The 22571-nt window shown below is 42.8% G+C and overlaps 4 protein-coding genes across 9 annotated transcripts; 1 reads left to right on the top strand and 3 right to left on the bottom strand.

Moving 5' to 3' along the window:
- Nucleotides 1-175: 175 nt before the first annotated feature.
- On the top strand, nt 176-4524 carry sctr (secretin receptor). Of its 2 annotated transcripts, none has more exons than XM_057027003.1 (13): nt 176-335; nt 406-502; nt 1169-1288; nt 1692-1798; nt 1939-2048; nt 2156-2288; nt 2420-2573; nt 2646-2706; nt 2793-2862; nt 2948-3039; nt 3483-3621; nt 3706-3747; nt 3814-4524. In XM_057027003.1, the coding sequence occupies exons 1-13, from the start codon at nt 294-296 to the stop codon at nt 3997-3999; spliced, it is 1353 nt and encodes a 450-aa protein (XP_056882983.1). In that variant the 5' UTR covers nt 176-293; the 3' UTR covers nt 4000-4524. The 2 variants fall into 2 exon arrangements, with proteins under 2 accessions (XP_056882983.1, XP_056882984.1); XM_057027004.1 differs by having other exon boundaries at nt 267-335; nt 1195-1288.
- Nucleotides 4525-5971: 1447 nt separating this feature from the next.
- Nucleotides 5972-13644, bottom strand: LOC130522524 (cilia- and flagella-associated protein 221-like). 4 transcript variants are annotated; one of them, XM_057027005.1, is made up of 12 exons: nt 11812-13644; nt 10852-10972; nt 10556-10647; nt 10304-10384; nt 9413-9517; nt 9219-9323; nt 9048-9133; nt 8904-8961; nt 8700-8818; nt 7854-7946; nt 7669-7779; nt 5972-7168 (listed from the first exon to the last, which is right to left on the bottom strand). In XM_057027005.1, the coding sequence occupies exons 1-12, from the start codon at nt 11857-11859 to the stop codon at nt 7075-7077; spliced, it is 1113 nt and encodes a 370-aa protein (XP_056882985.1). In that variant the 5' UTR covers nt 11860-13644; the 3' UTR covers nt 5972-7074. The 4 variants fall into 4 exon arrangements, with proteins under 4 accessions (XP_056882985.1, XP_056882986.1, XP_056882988.1 ...); XM_057027006.1 differs by having other exon boundaries at nt 7669-7776; XM_057027008.1 differs by lacking the exons at nt 8700-8818; nt 8904-8961.
- A 155-nt stretch (nt 13645-13799) lies between these two features.
- On the bottom strand, nt 13800-14984 carry dbi (diazepam binding inhibitor (GABA receptor modulator, acyl-CoA binding protein)). Its single transcript, XM_057027011.1, has 4 exons — nt 14872-14984; nt 14558-14678; nt 14185-14247; nt 13800-14086 (listed from the first exon to the last, which is right to left on the bottom strand). Exons 1-4 carry the CDS (start codon nt 14875-14877, stop codon nt 14013-14015), a joined length of 264 nt encoding a protein of 87 aa, XP_056882991.1. The 5' UTR covers nt 14878-14984; the 3' UTR covers nt 13800-14012.
- A 1921-nt stretch (nt 14985-16905) lies between these two features.
- On the bottom strand, nt 16906-22199 carry steap3 (STEAP family member 3, metalloreductase). Of its 2 annotated transcripts, none has more exons than XM_057027001.1 (6): nt 22029-22199; nt 21228-21461; nt 20342-20608; nt 19719-20246; nt 18968-19132; nt 16906-18060 (listed from the first exon to the last, which is right to left on the bottom strand). In XM_057027001.1, exons 1-6 carry the CDS (start codon nt 22182-22184, stop codon nt 17797-17799), a joined length of 1614 nt encoding a protein of 537 aa, XP_056882981.1. In that variant the 5' UTR covers nt 22185-22199; the 3' UTR covers nt 16906-17796. The 2 variants fall into 2 exon arrangements, with proteins under 2 accessions (XP_056882981.1, XP_056882982.1); XM_057027002.1 differs by lacking the exon at nt 22029-22199 and adding an exon at nt 21549-21572.
- Between the last annotated feature and the right edge of the window lie 372 nt (nt 22200-22571).

The following is a 22571-nucleotide window of genomic DNA, read 5'->3' as shown; positions in this document are numbered from 1 at the left end:
TGCTATTGTTTGCTTAAAACGTACTTTTACACATTTTTGCCGTTTATTTAGACGTTCTTTTCCTTTTTAACAACTTGAAACTCAAAATCTGGACGCGGTCTTAAATTTATTTTGAAAGTCCTAACAGGATGGACGCACTATAGCTGGCATGCCTGATAACACCAGGTAATTACAGACATTGGGTTTAAATGTTGGACCCAGTATATCTGTTCCTCTAAAACAGATATGTTGCAGGATGTCCGGGCGATGATTGGGTGTACGAGTGTGTTGATAACACAAGATTGCCTCACACTATGGAAAAAGTTGGACTTGCTGGAGTGTTACTGTTATCACAGGTAGGAAAATAACGTCCAATTTGAATGTATATCAAAAGTGCAACAACCAGTATTATGTCCGTATTTACAGGCAAAGTGGTGCACAGGGTGTCATAATTATGTCAACGTTGTGAAAGAAGAGGAAAAGTGCATGAGAAATATACTATTAGAATCACGTGAAAAAGCAGGTGAGTTTATATTAATTGCGTATTATAATGTCTAGTAATGGGAAATGTTTTTTTTAATCGGGTTGTTAATGTTTAGAAATATGCATTGTTCTACTGACACCTAGTAGTCAGATCAGAAATTGCACCCTGCAACACTGCTGCTGTTACTACTACTACTACTGCTGCTACTACTACTACTACTACTGTTACTACTACTACTGCTACTATACTATTGCTACTACTACTGCTACTACTACTGCTACTACTACTACTACTACTACTGCTACTACTACTACTACCACTGTTATTACTACTACTACTGCTACTACTACTGCTACTACTACTACTACTGCTACTACTACTGCTACTACTACTACTACTACTACTGCTACTACTACTACTACTACTACTGTTACTACTACTACTGCTACTACTACTACTGCTACTACTGCTACTACTACTACTACTACTGTTATTACTACTACTACTGCTACTACTACTGCTACTACTACTACTACTACTGTTACTACTACTACTACTACTACTGCTACTACTACTGCTGCTGTTACTACTACTACTACTGCTACTACTACTACTACTACTACTACTAATAATAATAATAATAATATTAATAATACCAATAATAATAATAATAACAAAGATACTGTCTTTTTTTATTCTGTAAAGAAAATAACATCAGTGTTTACTGTAAGGGAATGTGGGATGACCTGAACTGCTGGCCACCTGCATCTCTTGGGGAAACAGTTCCTCAACCATGTCCAAACCACGAGTTTTTTCATTCACAAGGTGAGATATGACCCATGCAACCATGGCAGTGTTTGCAAACAGATTCCTCTTATCCCCGCCACCTTGCACAGGTTAATTATTTTCCAGGAGTCTAATTTGTTTTCACAAGTACAGAGAGGGTCTGTACCTGAGGGTCTCTCTCTCCAAACATTCAACCATAAAAATGCTGGATAGCACACTGGAGGGCTACTCTGCTGTTTGGAGATGTGGATGATATATTTCACAGTCATTTAACTGAAGGAGCTGCTGTTTATTGAAATACTTTAGGAGGGAAAACTAAATTCTCATTCCATTTTACTATCTGATAAACCCAAGTATTTGTACACAGGAGATGGAACACACTCAGAATTTACTTTTCGTCATACCATAAACAAAGACAATGTCATTATTACTGGTTTTGCAGGTACAGTGCACCGAAACTGTACTGCCAGCGGCTGGACAGACCTGCTCATCCCTCATGAGGATGCATGCACCTACACGTTCAATGAGACGCTCCACTTTATTGGAGAGGTTGGTGGAATATTGCCATGTAAACCTGAAATTCAATGACTCCTTTCAATGCTTAACTTTAGTGACATTTAGCATTGAAAGATCATTGCTTTTAAATAGTGTGGATTTGGAAGTGCTTAAATTTCTTGTCTTTCACTTAGTCTCTAGATTCCTATTGGTATTTTACTTACGTTAAGACAATGTACACCATTGGATACGCACTGTCTCTCGTCGCTCTCACCGTCGCCATCGCCATCTTCTGTCTGATCAGGTGAGGGGTTTTTTGTTTCTCTTTTTCTTCAGCTGTGAGCATGTTTGTGAAACACAGATGTATCACACAACACAGGTGACCTGACTTAAACTGTGAGTGTTCTCCAGGAAGCTGCACTGTACCAGGAATTACATCCACATCCAGATGTTTGTGTCCTTCATCCTGAGAGCCATCTTCATCTTCATTCGAGACTCTCTGCTGTTTACTAATGAAGAGCTGTACCTCTGCGACTACTACCCGGTAACCATTGTCAGATTTAGGAATGTCTTTGCAGGTCCTGTTGAGATTACATGTTTTGGCAGTCATGAATCCAGTCGTGCTCATTGACCATTAGGTGGCACTCACAGTACCTGTTTCTGTGGGTGTATCAGGTGGCCTGTAAGGTGGTGCTGATGTTTTCCAACTACGCCATCCTGGCAAACTACAGCTGGCTGCTGGTGGAGGCTCACTTCCTCTTCACCCTTGTGAGCCGCTCCTTCTTCTCCCTGAGGAAACACTTCACCTGGTACATCATCCTGAGCTGGGGTACGAGCACTTTAAACATTCTGTCACATGCCAACTTCGATAGATCTAAGCGCCATGTGCCTCGCAATGCAGGTCTGCCTGGGATCGTTATCATCTTCTGGGGCTCTGCCAAGTATCTTTATGAAGATGAGGGGTAAACCTCTTTACTTTTTCCTTGTGAGTTGAAAGGGATCCTTGTGAAGGCGTGGCTTTAACCCGCCTCTCTTGTCATCGTCCAAGCTGCTGGGAAACCAGGACACACGCGTGGATTTGGTGGATACTCCGAGTGCCCGTTCTCCTGACCATATCTGTAAAAATCTTTATTCACAGCCCAAAAGCTTTTATAAGAAAACTGCCGCTGCCCCTCACAGTTAACAGCTTTTGAATCATTTCAGATGAATGTGGTGTTTTTCGTGGGCATTTTAAGGATTCTTGTCAGCAAACTCAGAATGTCTGATGCACAGAGGAATGAATTTACCCAGTATAAGTAAGTCGTGTTCACACAGTTTCTATGTTTATCATTACTATTGTTGGAACTAACTTCATACGTACTTGAGTAAAAGTGCAATCTTAATCTTGGTCTGTTATGAAAAGTGAAGAACAATTAAGGCATTTAAGTCAAAGTTATGCTTAAAACTAAAGTTATATTGAGAAATCCACACTTTAATGCAGTTTATATACAGTATATGCAGTTGCTGTGATATTATAATTGATGTTAAAAATGGCTGGAAAGCAGGAATCTGAATAAAAGTCAAACCCAATTTGGGGACTAATGTTACTCAATTAATGTCCTTGAGACATATTTGAATCTGCTCATTTGTTTTGATTGCGAATTAAATAATACAGGTGAGGTTTATGTGGAACGTTAAAATGTACTTGTGTAAACTGTCATTGAATATTTATAAGAGAACCTTTATTTTCTTTTGACAGGAAGTTGATCAAATCCACATTTTTTCTGGTGGCTCTCTTTGGTCTGCATTACATTCTGTTTGTATTCCTGCCTGTGGAAGTGAACAGCTGGGTGTTTAAGATCTGGACCTTTGCAGAGCTGGCGCTGTCGTCCACTCAGGTCAGAATGGACACGTGTGCGTGTGTGTTTGTGTGTGTGTGTGTGTGGGGTCAATCTCACGCTTTCTCTCCTCTCATCCTTCAGGGCTTCGTGGTGGCTATGTTGTACTGCTTCATCAACGGAGAGGTGAGACGGCGTCAGCCGGCCGGCCCTTGTGCTTTGAGGTACCAGTCACATCGGGTTTGTTTCCAGGTGCAGCACGAGCTGAAGCGGCGATGGAGGAGGTGGATGTTGAGCCGGGACCTGGCCAGTCGGCCCAGACGCCATCACAGCTTCGTCAGCCACAGTGGGTGTCCTCACACGCATGTCTCCCTGCTGCCGTACACTCCAGGCAGCCCAGCCACCATAGAACCTGCCAGAGACACTGTGAACATGTGACTGAATTCATCCACCCAGTACCAGTGCAAAGTTATAGTCAAAATACAGCTCAAATGTTTGTTAACAGTGATGTTTCGCTGACAGTCACCTATATTAGCATATTGCTTAAAGACAGAGCATGGCATGTATTACTCCTCTAACTCATTCACTGTAAAGAGACTATAAGGTACAGAGGTACTGGAGAGCATTTAGATCACCTATGAGGAAAAAAAGGAGGAAGATTTTTGTTTGTCATGCACTTTGAAAATCAAGTTGAAAATGTCCAGAGAGAAAAAAGTCAAAATACAACGTTGAGAAAAGTCAACCATTTGAGACTTTAACAACCAGTGCATGTGACTGCTTCTACGAAATGCTGTGCAAGTGAAACTATAATTTGGAGATGGATTCAGGGGAATTTAAGGGAAAATAATACTGAGCAACTGTTTCTATACTGATTTTCTTTTTTTTTTAACCTTTCATCTGTGTAAAAACTGTCGCGGAATTTTAGCTGTTTGGAGAAGTAAACAATGAATCTAAGTTACTGCATAGGAGAGGGTTTATTCAGTCAGTCGGTCAGGATACATCACTGCAGAGAGATCTCTGCCTGAACGTACACAGTTCTGATCTTATATAGCCGAAGGCCCGCCTCCGAGGCACGGACACACGACGTCTTCACAGCAGGTGTTCCGGCTGGCGCAAGAAGTTGAATGGCTGAGAATGTCCCCCCCTCAGTCGTTTGACGCAGGTCTCCTTTGAACCTCAGGGCACCTTTGTTTCCTGTAAGTGCATGAGGTGGCAAACGGACTCCTCTGCTCTCCTGGTCTCCACCATACCCTTCCTAAATTTCCATTTAAACCCTTCCTTTTGCACGCAATTTACATTTCACACTAAAATTCCATTTCAAAACATCTTAGGCATTTTAAGTAAGATCGACAACCATTATTTGATTTGTGAAACTTGTACTTTAAAATGCAAAATAGGAACCGATGTGAGACTTTATACTTAAAGTCCATGATGAAAAAACCTACCTCCTCATTTTTTTCCATACTAAGGTTCATGGTGTGTGTACATTCATTTTATGGATTGTTCCAGTTGGTTTCAGTTGTAGAAACCAACGTCCAAGCTCTAAAAGATTAAAATCAGTTTTCAACACTTTAATATTTGAAATAGTTATTTGCAGAGGTAAACTGATAAAACTATCACTGGCAAAAGGCTTCTGGTTCTATAAATATGCTTTTAATTCTGTCTCAATTAAACTCTGACTCCTCAGCTTCTTCTGCAGCACTTTGACCGACGCTGCAGCTGGGTGATTTCTGCTGTGGTTGCAAGAGAGCAGAGACGTCACCGTCCCATTATCTTGAAGTTGACCAGGACAGAAAACCTGCCCCCTGCTAAACTCACAAAAACACTCTGAGGTGCAAACACACCTCAATAATCACAGCTATGGTTGCAGAGACACACCTAATCTGCTTCTGCGCACACGCTTCCCCCTCTCTGCCTGTCCAAATCATAAAAATATATTCTTCTTGTCATGCACAAGGCACTTTAGGCGCGTCCCCTCCCCAGTCAACACGGCGGGTGTATTTAATTTCATTGGTCTCTGTTTCCAAAGCATTATTGAGGCGGACATGTATATAGATGAAGTGGAAAAAGTCATGAAATGTTTAATAATAGACAAATCCCCAGGTTCAGATGGTTGAACAAACCACGTCTAAAGCGAAACAGGGAATGATCATGCCTGGTAAAGACCCTAAAATAATCAATAATCTTGGACCTCTTTACTTGTGCAATAATTATTATAAAATTGTAACACACACATTCATACAAAGAGGTTCAAATCTGGTATAACTAATTATTTTAGATACACAATCTGGCTGGTACTTGACTTGCTTGAATACAGCCATTTAAATGAGGTTTTAATTCATTATTTGATTTTTTTTTTAAAGCTTTAGATACAGTTGATTACAAATTAATTTTATTACTTTGCTTTGCATTGCTTTGGAAAAAACTTTATTAATATGATACACATTTTTTATAAGGATAGTAAGAGTACAGATTTATTAGTACAAGGAACATGCCCAAGATTCCCAGTTCAAATTAAACCTTAAAAAATGTGAATCGTTGCCAATTGTTGTTCGGATCTATAAGATAATGTTATATATGTTTGCAAGACCAAACATATGGCCAACTCTTCGACATGACATAGGAATCCAGGAGTTCTCCCACCTCCCCGTCATCTGACTTTCATAGCAAGAACCTATTTGGGGTATTGGGGTAAGTAAAAGAATGCTCAACTTGTTTAAAAATGTGTTTAAGTGACTGTTTAATTCTATTCATAGATACAGTACAAATGGTTGTACTACTGATGCTGGTATCCATGCTGATACACATAGGTTTCAGAACTTGAGCACACACTGTTCCTCATCCTTATAATACAGCTTTATTTTTCTCACCACTTTAAAGTTGCTCAGAAGAGGGAAAAAAACAAACCCGGCAGCCAACGAAAGTGGCTGCGGTAGAAAGGCAGATGAAATGGTTCATCATATCATGTGTCGCACTGAAAAAAGTGCCTGTGAGAAGTGCTTAAAAGCTCAAGTAGAAGCTCTGAAGAATGAAAAGCTGTCTCCTCTCAATGTACCTTGGCCATGAAATTAGGGGCTTTTAGAGAGAACACTTTGATCAATTTCACAAAGGGTGCAAGTAGTCTTATAACCACTCTATTATTAGCATTTTAGCTTACATGTGGCTGGCTAGTATATTTAGACTTTGTAAGGTTGGTTTCCAGAAGAAGAGCTTGTTCTTTTCAAGTGAATCACTGTCAGGTGGGGTAATTTTGTCAGCGTTCCATCAGCTGCAACAGATCCTCTAAGATGAGGTCTCTGGTGGCTCCAGAGCAGCTTCGGTTCCACGTTGGACATTGAACCACATGTTATCTAGTCGACACAGGTTGTTTGACACTTCATACCACAACAGGCTGCTGCTGTCACGTAGCTACACCAGTTTGAAACTGGGATGGACGTGGCAACGATCAGCTGGAGCAGAGAAAAGCTGCCACAGGAGCAAGGGTGGAGGGGGAAGGATGCTCCTGGCCTTCTGTCAGCAGAGTTGCTGCAGCCTGGCCATCACTTGCTTCCCCATCTGGTTTCGCTCAGTCCTGCAGGCCACCTCTGACTGAAGCACCATCCGTTGCCTGCGGCAACACAGCAATTGAACATTCAAAATGAGGGCCTGACAAACATCAATGTAAGTAATAAAAGGACACAGTGTGGATTCATGCGTAGAATAAAGAGGAGCGTATTTCACAAATATGAATAAAAAGATCTAATCATTATGGGTTGCATTCAAGTGCAAATAAACTACACTGGACAATTGTTTCCATATCATGAGGATTTTTTTGGTATGGCATAAAATGTTGCAGCATAAAAATGCGATAAATGGAAAAACACTGAATTTTCTTATACATTTCTAAAAATAGTGCTTAAAGAAAGCTGGAAAGAACTCCCCATTTGTGTTTATCCTGAGACTTCCTGTCTCAGAACCCCTCCAGAAGTGTTATTTGTCATGAGTATTTATATAAATATACTTCAACAGTGCTCCTATTTATGGTGAGGAAAACGTAAGCAAACTTCAGGCTCCTTTGCACCCAACATAACGACATCTTTCAGGCATCCATCATGGCGTTAGACTCACCTTCCTGTTGCTCCGTTGTCACGGTTGCTATTGGAGACCGGAGCTTCCCCACGCAAGAACTGTGCTCTTATCATCTCTGGTGTTAGCTGAACTGCCGAGCCTTGGCACCTGCTCGCGTCATATATCACAGCAATGATATGGAAACATGATAGAGGATCATCAATCTTTAGGTCTGATGGTCTTACGCTGTGTCTGCTGTTGGGAGCAGATCATCAGGAGGAGCCGTCAGAGGAGGAGGTGTCATGGATGGAAGTAGATCAGTGCTGGAGTCGACAGACCTACAGAGGACAAACACATTTTCATTTATCTCCCCCTGGAGAGCCGGACCACACGCTTACCAAATCAAGATAAATGCACCATCTTACTTGGATGAAACAGCTGCTTAAGGTGGTTTGCTATCAGAGAATAAACAGAAATGATAAAAAGGCCGGAGGGAAAAACAACGGAACGAAAATGCTGATAAGGTTTCAGAGAAGCCCCTAATCTGGACAGATCACTGACACCTGATGGCACTACAGTCACAGCCACAAAAGAAGAAGCAAGAGGCTGCGATCACTGCAGACATCCATATTAAAGGAAGGAACGGTCAGAGAATTCCCAGAAATGATATTAAACATACTCAAATCCTCATCAAGGATGCCTTGAATCTAACACAATCAGTGGGGAACGAAGACACAGGTGGGTAGGGCGGGTAGTGGCGTGGCCCTCACAATACGATACGGATCACGAGATTTGTTCACGATACGATACATGTTGGGATCTTTTACATAGCTGAAGGAAAAATGACAAATGCTGAAATCTTCATACGTTAATCAGATGGGAATGATAACAATTCTTCGGAATTGGAACATTACAATAACTTGTCAAAACAATATAATTTGGATTACAGATGTCAAATGACTATTTTTTAAAAATTAAATGCAGAGAGTGGAAGCACCACATGGACAATTTGTGGAAGTTGCAGAAATAATACTGGATTTCCATCTGGAAATCCATCGAAAAGATGGCATGACTTAAAAAAATATATTTACATTCTGGGTGGGTTTTGTGGAGACCTGAGGACATTATTGGTGGCAGCAGGTCGCATGGAGAGACAGTTTAAGGTAATCCAGTCAAAGTTCTTCCAGGTCATGAGTCCTACAATCACGTCCTGTGGGCAACAGATTTGAAGCTTTAATCCAGAAACAACGTGCTGCTAAAATGCTAAATCCAGCACTGCTTCAAGTCAAATCTACCTTTTGCTTTGCTAACTTTATCTTTCTGCCACTCGTGTCGTGTTCACACGTTTGATACCTACAAAGGGAAACCAGACTAATCTTGGGTGTGGCTGTTCAGAATGTCACCACAAACAATTACTCAGACTAGCTGTTGTTGTTCACCTGGGCAGTGGGCACAGGTGCCACTCCAGGTCCCCCTCCAAGTATTTCAGTGTGGGTTTGTACGCCCGCAGGCCTGGAGCAGGGTTCTAAAGGACATGAGCAGATAAATATGGTCAATCCAATTATAAGTATACACACAAAATAAAGGCTCATGCAGAGAGACGGCGTTACAAAGATTCTGAAGGGGTTTGCAATGGGGGGTCCCAGCAGAGCCTCAGGAGCAGTGAAGGACAAATGAGCGATCTCCTCCTCTTCCTCACTGAGCAACACCTCAACCTAAAGAGCAAAAAACATACAGAGGGAAACTACACATCACTGGAGGGAAACACAACGGGGGAAATGAATTACAGATATCTGAATGTTACCTCTGAGAGGGCGCGAAGGGGTCTCACCAAACCGACTGGGATGTAAGAATTAAAGGCCTTCCAGGTGGAGACAGACTGGTAGCCCATCAGCTCATAGCTGCGAACCTACAAATCAATAAATTCCTCAAGAAACCAGAGGTGATACCCATGTGCAATAAACTGAAAAGTGCCGATATCCAGTATGACCTGCAAGATATATTTGACTGCGTTCGTAGCAGACCTAATTGACATGAATAAGCAAATCAATCCTTAAATGAACTGATATTTGTCCTCTTAATCAGGTATGGCGAGACTAGGAATTGGAAAAACTCTCATGCATTGTCTGTTATTCATTATGTTATTATGTTCCCAAACAAAACTTACAGTAAAACCAGAATTAACATGACTGATAATAGCAATGACATGAAGGAGGTAAATGTTGCCACAGGTACCGACGCCAGTGCCAGGACAAGCTTGACTGCTCAAAGATTTTTAACGCAACAGCAAAACCCAAGTGTTTTTTGACTTTATAGTTAAGATTGCAGCAAGTTAGGTCAGACAGCTCACAAGTACACTAGCAGCACAAACCAATCTTGACTTTCACGTCATAAAAATACACAGTCGCGAGTCATCTATATTGTGTCTCCTCTATCCTATGGAACAATTTGTGGGTTCAGATATCTTAAACTGCATGTAAATTAAGTTAAAGCATTGTAAAGTCTGCCTTATACTGACATGAAGATGTGGTGATTGAAATAAGTATCAAACAGGGTCGGGTTCCCTGGCTGTACTCCAGAAGAATTCACTTCACTTGGATTTGTTGTAAATGTATTCAAAATATGAGGACTATAAAGGACACTGCTTTGGCAAATAGTGTCATGTTTCTGCTCCTGGACTGCAGAAAACACTCACTTGAAGGTTGAAGACAGGAATATCTGTCGTCACGGTCACTTCGATGGGATCCACAGGCAATGTCCTCAAATTACTGAGAGCCTTGAAGCATCAAACAGACAAATGGTATTATTTGTCCAAATTGAACAGCCAGGCCAAGAAAAAGACACCTTTCAAAGGAAATTATGAAGGAAATTCAGGAAGTGAGCTCCCATGAGCTTTTTTACACCCCAGCTGGGTTGAACTTTGGTGCCAGTTATGTAACACACTCACCAGGGGGTCATCCTCATCAGGGAAATTGGGGAACGTAAATGGAAAGATTCTGTCAGGTGTGATCTTCAGCATGCACGTCGCCTTTTCTTCAGCTGGAATAACAGATGAAATAACCATTATTTTTACAGGTTTATTCGTCATGGTCAGAGACGGATGATGCAAGTACTGTTTAAGATGCACATCTAGTGTCGTCCCTGAGGCACCGTCCTAATAGCCACGAGGAAATTCATTTCAATTTTCCCCAGGAGGAATAAATTGAATTAAGCATGCTTTACTGACAATCATAATGAGATTACATCTGACGCTGGAGATCAGAGGATCATCCAAGCTCTCCTGACATGACGGTGGGTTCTCAGCACAGCCTGCCTGTTTCCTCAAACGGTTCAGTCTCCGGCTCATGCGGCAGCGAATCGCCACCTGTCAGGGAGAAACAGGAGGAAAGGAACTTAGTGCTTTATGGTGAAGGACTGAATGGGATTTGGGTAAGCCTCTGCAGACATCTTGGCACATATAAGAAAGGCATGAATCTTATAGGGAAGAGGTCCATAAAATTCTCATTGGAATGTGCTAACTGACTTCAGGATTTACGCTGGAACTGCTCTCTAAACTTTGATGCTTTAGTGCCTGAGGGGGTTGAACAAATATCACGCCACTTCTGAAGGATCAAAACAAACTGGAGTGATACATTTAAGAGGCTCTAACTGTCCTCGGTCATCTGTATGTTTTGTGCATGTTGCATTTCATGGAGAGACACAGAATCAAATGTTTTTGTTGTAGATACCGTGTGTTTTGGGGGTTTTTCCATATTTGCTGGATGTGGGTTCAAATAATCCAAGTGATCTAGATGGGAGTTGTGCAACAATGTCTGTTGTAAAATAGCACGTCACTCTCAATAACAGATGCTTTGATCATCAAAAGATCAAATATCTTATTTGATCAATGGATCAAAAAAAGAACCTTAAAACTGATTGATCTTATTTTTGCATCAGGTCAAGCAAATGGGGGAGTATGCCCATCCATCCATCCATTCATCCATCCATCCATTCATCCATCCATCCATCCATCCATCCATCCATCCATCCATCCATCCATCCATCCATCCATCCATCCATCCATCCATCCATCCCATTTAGAGTTGGGGAAAATAATTTACAATAATGCACTTGTAACTACAAAATAAAAACATAAAGAACCTTGTACATGTTGCTTATTGTTTATGCAATTTGCTGATATGTTCTTTTTGTATGTTTCTTTACCTTTAATGTTCTTTTCCTTTTCAGCAGCGAATCTTCAAATCTGGACATGTTCTTGAATTCATTGAGTCACAAAAGGATGGCTGCTATTGCACTATTGCTAATTTGCTCAGATTATAGCAGCTCCAGGATTTACAGAAAGACTGACAGACAGACATTAATTGCAAAGAGAAATCAAATTGTCAGAGCAGCTTGTCCACACGAAATGTGGACAATACATTTAACCTGGAAAGTTAGTGGGGAAAAAAAGTAAATACTGTGCAGAATATTGGCACATATAGTGACACTGGGGAGAAACACCCTCCTAAAATGCGGTTGGATCAGTCTCTTCAAGCTTGTCCAGTTTTCAGGAGGGACCAGTATGTTATCTATGATGGCCCCACATCTACATTCTACATTCTGTAGATGTACAAACTGATCTGGCCCTCATATCAATCCATGCCTTTCTGGGTTAGGGTTGATATGCAGTTTCTCCAGCTTCACCTTCAATAGCAGGTGGTGTTGGAGCCATCCAGTGCAGAGCAGGCCTTCTACAGCTGACGGCACTGAATTAAGTACAGCATATTTAAGTTTTGTACCTTATATACATGTTCCTTTAACTCGGGATGTCCGTCGACGAATGGACGCCCAAACATGTCAATAACACAAGGTTGCATTAGACTATAGATGTTGGACTGGAGTGTTACTGTGTCACAGGTGAGGAAACTTTAACATCTTCACTCGCAATCCACGTCAAAAGCGTATTTACAGGTAAAGTGGGGCTCAGGGTGTCATAATTAAGTCAACTTTGTTGAAATTTATTGCGTATCAGGTTTAGTGATGTGATGAAATAGGCCAATCAGCTTGTTACTATCTTAAATCAAGCAAACTGAATTGCCTCTGTAACAATATGCAGTTCTACTGACATCTACCGGTCAGATCACATACTGCACCCTGCAGCAGTGATGAGATAACAGCTTCTCATTCTGGAAAGAAAATACCAGTCTTCAGTGTGAGGGAATGTGGGATGACCTGAACTGCTGGCCACCTGCTTCCCTCACAGCCGTGTCCAAACCACAAGTTTTTCAATTCACATGGTGAGATATGGAATCGTTTTTCCGAAGCGCAGTGTGGCTTTTGATATTAAATTTATTTTGGCAGTCATGTAGATCTTTTGGTTCCAAGTCTTTTTTAGTCAATATTCATGCCGTTGAAATTTTAAGATGTGCAGGGATTTCAGGAGGAGCAGGTGCAGATACACTGGAGCACTCAGCGCATCGTCACCTAAGCTTTGGAGCAGGAATCAATTCAGAAATGAAAAAAGTACATTTTTCAAAAATAGCCAATATATTTTGTTATTTTAGAAGAGGAAAGTTGTAAAATCGAGACCCTCATATGCATTTTTAAGCTCATTCAAGTGGTAGATAAACGATAAACTGGATGAATCGTGCCCCTGCTGCAGCCTGAGCAGTCGCGTCCGCTGCAACTCAACTGTGGAACTTTTCCGGGGGCGAAGAACACTGAGCCGCAGTGTTTCTTTGCTCCCCACTACCAACGACAGCCACAGTGACAAAGGAATTGTGTATTATGTAGAAGTTGTTCTGAGTAAAACTTATTTACACTCTTTAGAAAAGTTTTAAAGGAGTGTGAGTAACCAATGTTCTTCTCTTCAATTCCCTTCAAAAAATAGGGAAACCTGAATCAGTAGTGCCCCCTGCATTTGTTTGGGATATTGCAAATTACTTCACCTGCTTCTAGTCACGCACCTGATAAATCTCAGTTTAACAACCAAAACTAACTTCAAACCACAAAAATGTTAAGCTGTTACACAGTTCCCCAAATATTCTGGTTGTTGCATAACCCCTGAAGCAGTTTAAGAAAAGTTGCACAGCTCAAGAATCAGTTTGTGTTCATTATCAACACTAAAACAGGTGAAATGTTCTGCAGTGAAATGAAAGAGCCAACAATGGATACCTTCTCAATACAAGTTTCTTACAACACCAAGAAAGAGGTTTCTTCCAATGTCCAGAACAGTCTTTATTCCTGACAGAATATCAACTGAAGCTATAAAAAAGTGCATTCGATTTGGACTAAAACTGATTTTCAGAGGGAAACAGCCTGTCTGGCAGGTGGCAAACGAGCCATTCAGGCTCAGCTTCCCTTCATACAAACCAGATGACAGGAAATCACAAAATCAACTATGCATTTCCAAAAAGGAGAAACATCTAAACCCCATCTTTCGCCTTCAGCTTCTCCACTAAAGCGACATAAGCAGCCATCGCGTCTTCCTTCGATACACCTGTTGATTCAAAAGGGTTTAGCGTTAATGGGTCAGGGTTCAAAGCTCAGTCATGCTTTAGTTTGATTGACAACCACACATTCCAGCACCAAACTGACCTTTTTTCGCGTTCCAGGCATCCCACTTTGCTTTACCTGTGAAGTCAAACATTCCCGGGCGATCTGTGGGTGACAGATGTGTGGTCCCATGATTTTATTAATAAAGCAATTAATGTAAACTATCCAAGTCGAGCAAATATTTTTTGTTGAGTTGGTCAATTTTTACAAAAGTTATCTTTCTTTTTTTTTTTTATTATGCAGGAGGGCAAATTCAAGCAGGTTTAAGATAACTGTCTCGCACTGATTTCAGGCGACAGCAGGACCCGTCATATCTCACTACTGGTCAACTTTGCCCCATTGCTTCATCGCTGCAAACAATCCGCCCCACGTGATCTGCAGTCAGCTCGGCCCCGGCTCCGGCTCCGGTTCTCACCCGTGTTGACGTCTCCGACCGTGACTTGCTTGTACAGGCCGTAGAGCTCGCCCAGCTCCGAGTCGCTCGGCTTGTTCTTGAGCACCTTGACCTCCTCCGCTGCCTTCTGGAACGCTTCCTCCTGGGGTGTCAAGAGCGCGGAGATGTCAGCGTCCCATTGTCTCAAAGTACACCGGAACACAATAAACACGTGCTTCCGGCTAAACTCACATGAACACACTCTGAGCTGCAAACACACCTCACTAATTACCCCGCATTAGCTGTAAGATGTTTAAGGTTGTATCATGAAGAGAGAAATAATAGAATCCACTTACGCTCATGGTTGTTAAGACGTCTGGACCGCTGCTGCTGTGCACGCCCTCCCACTTTTCTGCCTCCTTCTTCTTTGGTTTTTAACGGCAGTTTGCATGCCTGAAGTTGCAATAGCGCCACCTTTGGGTCACTTCTTTCTCCTTACATCCCCTTTAATAATTTCCTCCCACCTGAACATCTCTCAAAATGCTCTTCTCATCTTCGCCCACCATTCCCAGCTCACTCAGTCCATCCACCAACACTTTCCTTTCTTCACTATATTGTGGTCAGTTCTTTTTGTCTCCTGTTGTTTTCCAGATCCTGAGAAAACTCATAATCTTTCTGGATGTTTCTCCAGTCTGTGTTCCGTTGAAGTTACTGCTCCTGATTGTTAATCTTGTTGTTGTAACTTGCTCTTTCCTGTTATTTCCCCTCCTCCTCGGTGAGCCGACCCTCTTTTTTTACTGGAAATAGATGCCTCCCCTTGACTTCTGCTTCCCTCTCCTGTTGACAGCATTCATTTGCTTTTTTTCTGCCCTCTGACTTTAATTATTCTATTTCGTTTTCAACAGTGCTCCTCTTACCTGCTTCCTTTGCCAGTTTGTGGAACCTCTCCTTCCCTAAAACCTCCAGGTGTGCTGGGGTCCACAAAAAGACAAATCTCCTTTGATGACCCTCAATCCTTCATTCTCCTCGATGTTCTACCAGCTCCTGAGGGCTTTCAGTGATGGGTGCATCACCTATAACCCCCTTACCTCCCCTCCCTCGTTGCTTCCCATCTCTCACAACTTAAGATACTCCCCAAACTAGTCAGTTGATTTGCTTTAACCCTCTGATTCTCTATGTCACAGCCAATAAGCAGATTTCCATATGGCAAACTTTGCTTCTCTTCTTGTCCAGAGCACCCCCCCCCCAAAAAAAATAAAAAAATAATAATAATAATTAATAAATAATAAATAATAAATCCCTCTCTTGTGCTCTCTCCAGCAGCAGCCTTCTTCCTTGTTGCCCCTCCCAGTGTTGATCACTCCTCAATAAAGGAAGTTGCTATTAGCTGAGCAAAAAGTCACCAGAAATCTCTAAATGACATGGCAGTACCATCACTGTTGAGAAACATGTTATTTAGTGCACTAAATAGTCATCATATTTTTGCTTTGGGTCACGCCCATGTTGGTCCAGTCGGTTAACTTCAGTTCCTCCATGACTCAACAGAAAAACAACTGTTTTTCATTAATCCTTGATAAATAGGAGGCGGCTGAGACTCATGTCCCAGCAAGATTCTTTTTCTTTGGATTCAGTGCAGGTAAAGCTATGAAACTCAATCATATTTGCAGTTTTTTTTACCTGCATGTTGCAATGACAAGAGGTATAACATCAGAGGCATAAAGTGAGCATTAAATAAATATGTTGTGGACTGCTAATAATTAGAATTTTGCCATTGATATTTTGCCCATGTGTAACCCCAGGGGTCACGGGTGGGGGTACACATGGGCGTAGGCACGGTCCACCCCTGGAGGTGTCGCCAGTTCATCGCAGGGCCCGATGAGAGCTTTTGTGGGATCAGTACCTTGCTCAAGAGCACCATTGTAATTACCAGCGTTTCTCTGGTATGATATTGCTTAATGAACTTATCTATTTTCTTCATTTTTGTAGTTTTGGTCTGCTGTTGCTTTGATTTCAAATGCTGATTTTGTTGTCTTCGTATCTCTACGCATGCGCAGAAATGATATGGGCAGTCTGGGCACTGCCGTTGCCAATTTAGCGACTTTCTTGCCAAATTCGTTCGTCTTCCGCGTGCTTGTCATTTCACTTTTTATTCATCAAGAATGGGTCGTTGTGTCCCACATCAGTGCAAACATATCTTGTCATTTTGCTAAATGTGTGAGGGAAAAGCTTTGATGAAAATGGTATCTTTCAAAGCGGAGCAAATGTCTTGACCTTTACCACAAGATGACAGCACTGGCACAGGGCGACTGGCTCAAACGTGTGAGTATGTAGGAAGAAAACATGTGTTTTACCCACAACAAGCATAAAAAAACCCAAAAGGCGCGGGAGAATGAACAGAAAGCAAGACTTTATGGTACACAATTTAGATTTTATAAACGCAGACCAGATTGAAAAAGATGCAAAGAAAAAGCAGCAGGAGAGGATGCTATGTCTGATTACCATAGAACCAGGCTGCAACAGGTAAAACAATCCAAAAATAAGCACATCCAAATGTATTTTGTCTCTTTAGTTACTCTTCTGTACCTACAAGTTTCCGATTGGCACGTTAGAATTTCAGCACAAATGTAACAGACTAAAAAATACATTGATTGTAAAAAATATATATCTTTCCTTCCTTCCTTTTTTTTTTACATACCAGGTTATTTTGTGTTAAAGCAGACCTTGTAGGCCTCAGGGGGGAAAACAAGTGCGCAAACATCAAATATTCTATGTTTTACCTTTCATTCTTACAGCAGAACACATTTGTCAGTGGCAAAATCTAAACAAGAACTAAAGAGTCAAGTGTTACTCAGTGTAAAACTAAAATGAAATGGAACATTGCATCCAAATGAACACTGCGATGCCATTTGTAGCACTCAAGAGCTCTCTCATGGACTGCTCACTGCCACTGACGTGTGTTGGTCATTTCTGACACTTTGATATTTTGAGGTGATCTATGCCTCTAAAAACAAAACAGGCGGTTCGGTCCTTTTTTAGCATCTTGAAAAAAGTCAAACTCCGCTGGCTGTTGGCAATTTTAGCAGGAAAAGCAAAACTAATGAGTACATCTGGAAGCAAGTGCATCTGCTCATTACTGATGACAAAACAATTCAGTTTCAACATAAATTAAAGATGATGCATAGTGCAAAAATCTTAATGATCTCATTTGGGAGCCCACATCAGTAATTCTTCACATCGGTAATTCTTGGATTCGAGTGTTCACTCCTGCACCGCTGCTACTCTCACACGTGGCTGACCACCTCCGGAAAAGTGAAGCGGATGTGTCGGGTCTTCTCCCAGCCGCGGCGGATCTTTCTGAGCTCTCTGGACATGCAGGGCAGGAGAAGAACCAGGCGGCCCAGCAGCACGATGAGCGGGAGGATCAGGACCAACGCAAAAGTGGGGGGCATGTAAAAATGGTACTGGGAAGCGTCGAAGGCACGGTTCCATCCGAATAACAGCGTGTGGAGAGTGGCCATGGCCAAGGCGCAGTAACCCAGTGTGGACTGTGGGGAGAAAAAGAAAGGTTTGCATGTGGAAGCAGAGACAACAGAACAGCTAGAGTCAACCAGTCCTCCAACAATCTGACCCAGATTGTTCCCCTTTAAGTTCACAGCAGGTCAGCACAGAGCCCCAGGTCACACACTGACCCTCTACTGCTGACTGAACCATACCACCGTGTGTGTGTGTGTGCGTACATGGTGTGCAAGTGCGTATATGTGCCCACAGGGCCCCCTAATTAAATAAAACATCCCAAGGTTGACTGGAATTAAAAGAAGCTTAATTTCATCAACTTACTTATAGCAAAGTGCATCCTGATGAATATGTTACTACTTTACATTGAGAAAAATATCTTTCAGTGGAATTTCAAAAGTTTTAAGAGAATCTGAAAGGAATCCGAGGCGTAATCACTCAATATTTACAACCTTCACGCTGCATCAGAATAAACAGACTAGGGGAAAAATAAAACCAATCATTCCCAACGCTTCCCTGTGACGTCTCACAGCTGAGAGACTGCATCCCGTCGGAATGTGGGCCTCACAACTCTGATTGTCCACATGAAAAATCTGAGAGCCACTGGAATAAAAAGCAACAGAACGACTGAACAAGAGACTTGCAGAAATAGAGCTCAGACAAGAAAGTGTGTGTGAGCACTGAGTCACAACACTCCTAATGGCCTTGTCACAGCCCCAGTTTAACAGCAAATCTGGAGCAGCTGCGCAAGTGTCGTCGTGCGTGTGGAAGCGCGCAGGAGACACACATGGACTACGCAGCACGTCAGCCTGTGAAGAACTGGAAGTGACATCACCGTCAATCTCCAGCCGTCATCCTGCATTAATCCGCGCCACGCGTTCGAACAAAAGTGAAACCTCTTTAGAGCACACGGTCGCCTGTCTGTTTGTGTTTGCGTACTTGTATGAAGCTGAACTCCCTCCAGTTGACAGTGTTGGCCACAGAGGGCAGTGATGTGATGGCCAGCAAAGACAGCAGTCCGAGGGCCATGATGCCCACAGAGAGGTACAGCTCCATCCTCCACACCTCCGCGTCCACCCAGGAATCCTCCACGCCCTCCTTCACCTAGAAAACACCAATAACCGGAAATCACTTCAAATGAGTCGCTCCTTTTAGAATTTCAGATTTTCAAATATCTTTGGCACTGATTTTATTGTTGTTTTAAAGTCTATTATCTATTACAATATGAAATAGTTGATGTAACGTGCCGACCCGACGAACTCCAGGAATTCTGCAGGCATGTGTCAGCGGAGCATCAGTACACATCATCTCTGAACGTGTGAAATGTTTTCAATACTCATTTTTCACAACATCGACTTGCAGGCCTGCGACTAAAGCTGCTTTCATTGTGGATCGCTCTGAACTGATTGATCCCGTCACAGTCCTGACAATTCAAACACACGCGCATTTGCTGCACGCGTTCAGACGCCTCAAATCTACGAATTTCTTTCAGGAATGACAGTGTTAATAATTATCTGTTTTCTGAAATGTCAGAAAATGTTACAGATGAGGTGACTTTTTTTTTCTACAAAGGCAGGCTATTCTGTCAGCTTTTGGCGGAGTAAAATATATCAGTATAAATGCGAATCAATTAAAAATAGACGAACAATGGGGTAATATCAGAATACAAATATATCTAATATTGAAATACCTGTTTAAAAGCCATATTGACCAGTTTGAAACGGGCAGATTTCCTCATGGGGAGACACAGACTGTAGACGGCGTGTAAAGTGGCACACAGGAAGCTGCACAGCCCAAGCTGCTTCCTCCTCGTGAGCCAACGGTCCAGCCGGTCAGGGAAGCGCTTGTACTTTGTGCCTAACCAAAGCTGGAGACAGGCAGCAAGCAAACCAGGCAGGTATACCAGTGAGAGCATCACCAAGGCCACAGAGGGGAGCGTGACATTGACCACCTCGATGGGCATCTTGTAGAAAAGATTCTTCCCCGATGTCACAAAGGGATGGAGGACGTCGTGGATGAAGTTGTACAGGTAGAAGATGATGAACAGGCCAAGGGTGCAGATGACCGGGACACGCCACGAGGGAAACAGATAGAGGGGGAGGTTTTCGATCTCCAGAGAGGAGGAGAGGGGGCCCATGTCGACTGGGACGAAGCCCATTTGTCTGCAGAGCTGAGTGACTGAGCTCTTGGCGCTGCTGCTGTTGCTGCACAAGAATACCTGCAGAATAAAACCCAAAATCAGCCACTTCCATCCTCCTGTGCACGGATCACAACTGGGGAGTGGGGGTGGGGGGGGTGGGTGATGAATCCTACCTGCCGGCTTCCGTCTCGTGGGCCCACCTGGAGGGTCCAAGCCGATATGGTGTTGAAGCCTTTGACCACAGAGCTCTCTGGAAACATGTCAGCCAGGAGCTCAGCGTTCGAGGGCCCGTCCAGGTTGATCCTGATGCCGTTGCTCACGTCGATCAACGTCTTTCCAGCCAGTGCTGGCTTCAGTTCAACCAGAGTGGAGTGGTGCTCAGGGAAAACGGCCACAAAGACCAGTTCTGCCTGGCTGGCTGCTTCCATCTGTGAAGTCACCTGAGGGCAAAATGCATTATAATAATAGAGAAGCTCAAACATTTGCATGCCAGCGCCTTAAGAGCGAGATCTATCTTTGTGGAAGTTAAAAAAAACATGAGATCATGCCCAGAGATCCAGCCTGCAGATCTCTGGCGCACAGAGCATCACTCAGCAGTGTTTCAAAACAACTGTGGGGAAACAGCAAGATGCAAAATATGAAGCAGAAACCAGCGGGCATCTAAAGGAGCTCAGAGGCTCACAAGCCAGGACATGACAGAGAGAAAAGAGCCTTTTTAGCCTCTCCAGCGGGTCACCAAGGAACAAATCACCATAATTAATTTGTAGAATTATTTCTGCTAAGCTGTATGACACACACTTTTATGTTAATAGTGAATTGCCTCTTTGAGTTTATGTCTGGGCTCTTTACGAGCACATCCTCTGAGTCCACAGGGGAATGTGTGTTGGAGAGCTTAAAGCGCTCTGACTGACACTTGCTGTTAAGATCTGCGTGGCATCTGTTCAGGATGACAGCAACAGTTATTACGCTTGTAAGTAGATAATTATCACCACAGCGTGAAATAACAACACTCATTACGCGATGAGTGTGACTGCTGATGTCGGTGTCATTGAGTTTTACCTCGACCTCTTCAGGGAACAGAGCGATGAAGCATTTCGGGTTCCGACTCCCCACCACGACTTGGTAACCCGAGGCCACCAGTCTTCTTGCTAATGAGCGGGAGAAGTCGCCGGTGCCCATGATGCCGATGACTGGAGCGTCGGGGTCACACATGGAAGCCTCAAGGCACCTGGAGCCTCTCCCTTCCCCACGGCCCCGGATTAAAGGCCTCGCCATGTCGTCAGGCATAATATTCTTCACAAATCACAAAGATGTGTGCAGCATTTAGTTTCTTACGCATGCAGCTAAAGTGGAACATATAATGGTACGCTCATAACCTACATAATTCATCCTTCTGTTTTATTTAAATGACTTTTCTGAAGGAGAGGATTTAAATGTGCCTCAGCTGACATGTCCAAAGTGCACCCAACAATAACTAAAGAGATCACTGAGGGCCTGAGGGGTTTCACTAAAATCATGTAAATGTCACAAAAATGAAACTAGGCACGTTTTCGTTCACCCGCACCTTTATTAAACCAAAGGATGCCTAAGCTACTAGCAGCCTTGACGGTATTGATCGTTTAAAGTGCACCAGGAGTTGAACCAGAGGAGCGCGTCTCCACACAGCAGCGGGACGCAGCCACCTCGCTCGTTGTCCTTGACCGAACTCGTGTTAACTTTCAAACCAGCTAATTACAACACACGCCGACGCCGTCGATCTCACAAGACATGTTCGAGGCGATAAGTTTATTGTCCGAGTGATTTCGAGCTGGAAAAGAACTTCCTGGGTGGATATTTTCACTAATTTCATCGGAAACCTACCTCGCGCTCTCGCCTCCTCCTTCGACAGTGTGTTTTTCCTGATAAGGTGACGTAGGCGCCAACGTGCCGCCCCGGCCACGCCCCCACGCCCTGGCCACGCCCCACGTGTGTGCTGCAGATAGGAGCTGCCGAGACAAACGTCGTAAAACGCTGCATAAAACTGTGGTTTTAGTGAAATATATGAGTCACTTTCAATCTTCCTGGACAGCAGAACAGGAAGAATTAAAGTCATCCAGAGTTCCGCTGTAGGAAAAGTCTTGAAGCATCAATATCAAACTGGCTTCTGATCTTTAAAGACGTTTACTGGTAATACGTTTTGTCAACTTGTGTTTTATATCTATGGACATTTTAAGCGATGCACACTTTTATTAATTATGTGTCTGTCTAATAAGACAATATTTGAATCCTGACATATATAAAGTAAAGTGAAAACATAGCCTTTAATATGTCCGCTGAGTGCATCATCGTGTGTAATGGTGTGATATTATTCACATTAATTAGAGCATATGTTAATAATGCAGGCCAATGTTCTATATCAGCTAC

This window comes from Takifugu flavidus, chromosome 3 (genome assembly GCF_003711565.1).
Source record: "Takifugu flavidus isolate HTHZ2018 chromosome 3, ASM371156v2, whole genome shotgun sequence".
Lineage (NCBI taxonomy): Eukaryota > Metazoa > Chordata > Actinopteri > Tetraodontiformes > Tetraodontidae > Takifugu > Takifugu flavidus.
The sequence above is the reverse complement of the archived record's forward strand: the minus strand, read 5'-3'. Positions and strand labels throughout refer to the sequence as shown.

What these genes read in the sequence shown, in the direction of transcription:
- sctr (XM_057027003.1), top strand. Translation starts at nt 294, where the DNA reads ATGGAAAAAGTTGGACTTGCTGGAGTGTTACTGTTATCACAG. An exon ending in ACCTCTGCGACTACTACCCG is followed by an intron (nt 2,289 to 2,419) that starts GTAACCATTGTC and finishes TGGGTGTATCAG; the next exon opens with GTGGCCTGTAAGGTGGTGCT. An exon ending in TGGCGCTGTCGTCCACTCAG is followed by an intron (nt 3,622 to 3,705) that starts GTCAGAATGGAC and finishes CTCATCCTTCAG; the next exon opens with GGCTTCGTGGTGGCTATGTT.
- LOC130522524 (XM_057027005.1), bottom strand. Translation starts at nt 11,859, where the DNA reads ATGTCCAGATTTGAAGATTCGCTGCTGAAAAGGAAAAGAACATTAAAG. An exon ending in TTCCTGTCTTCAACCTTCAA is followed by an intron (nt 9,518 to 10,303) that starts GTGAGTGTTTTC and finishes ATTGATTTGTAG; the next exon opens with GTTCGCAGCTATGAGCTGAT. An exon ending in TAAAGTTAGCAAAGCAAAAG is followed by an intron (nt 8,819 to 8,903) that starts GTAGATTTGACT and finishes TGTTGCCCACAG; the next exon opens with GACGTGATTGTAGGACTCAT.
- dbi (XM_057027011.1), bottom strand. An exon ending in GGTCGGAGACGTCAACACGG is followed by an intron (nt 14,248 to 14,557) that starts GTGAGAACCGGA and finishes TGTCACCCACAG; the next exon opens with ATCGCCCGGGAATGTTTGAC. An exon ending in TGCCTGGAACGCGAAAAAAG is followed by an intron (nt 14,087 to 14,184) that starts GTCAGTTTGGTG and finishes TTGAATCAACAG; the next exon opens with GTGTATCGAAGGAAGACGCG.
- steap3 (XM_057027001.1), bottom strand. Translation starts at nt 22,184, where the DNA reads ATGCAGCGTTTTACGACGTTTGTCTCGGCAGCTCCTATCTGCAGCACA. An exon ending in GGAGGAGGCGAGAGCGCGAG is followed by an intron (nt 21,462 to 22,028) that starts GTAGGTTTCCGA and finishes TGATTTGTGAAG; the next exon opens with AATATTATGCCTGACGACAT. An exon ending in TCAATATGGCTTTTAAACAG is followed by an intron (nt 19,133 to 19,718) that starts GTATTTCAATAT and finishes GGTGTTTTCTAG; the next exon opens with GTGAAGGAGGGCGTGGAGGA.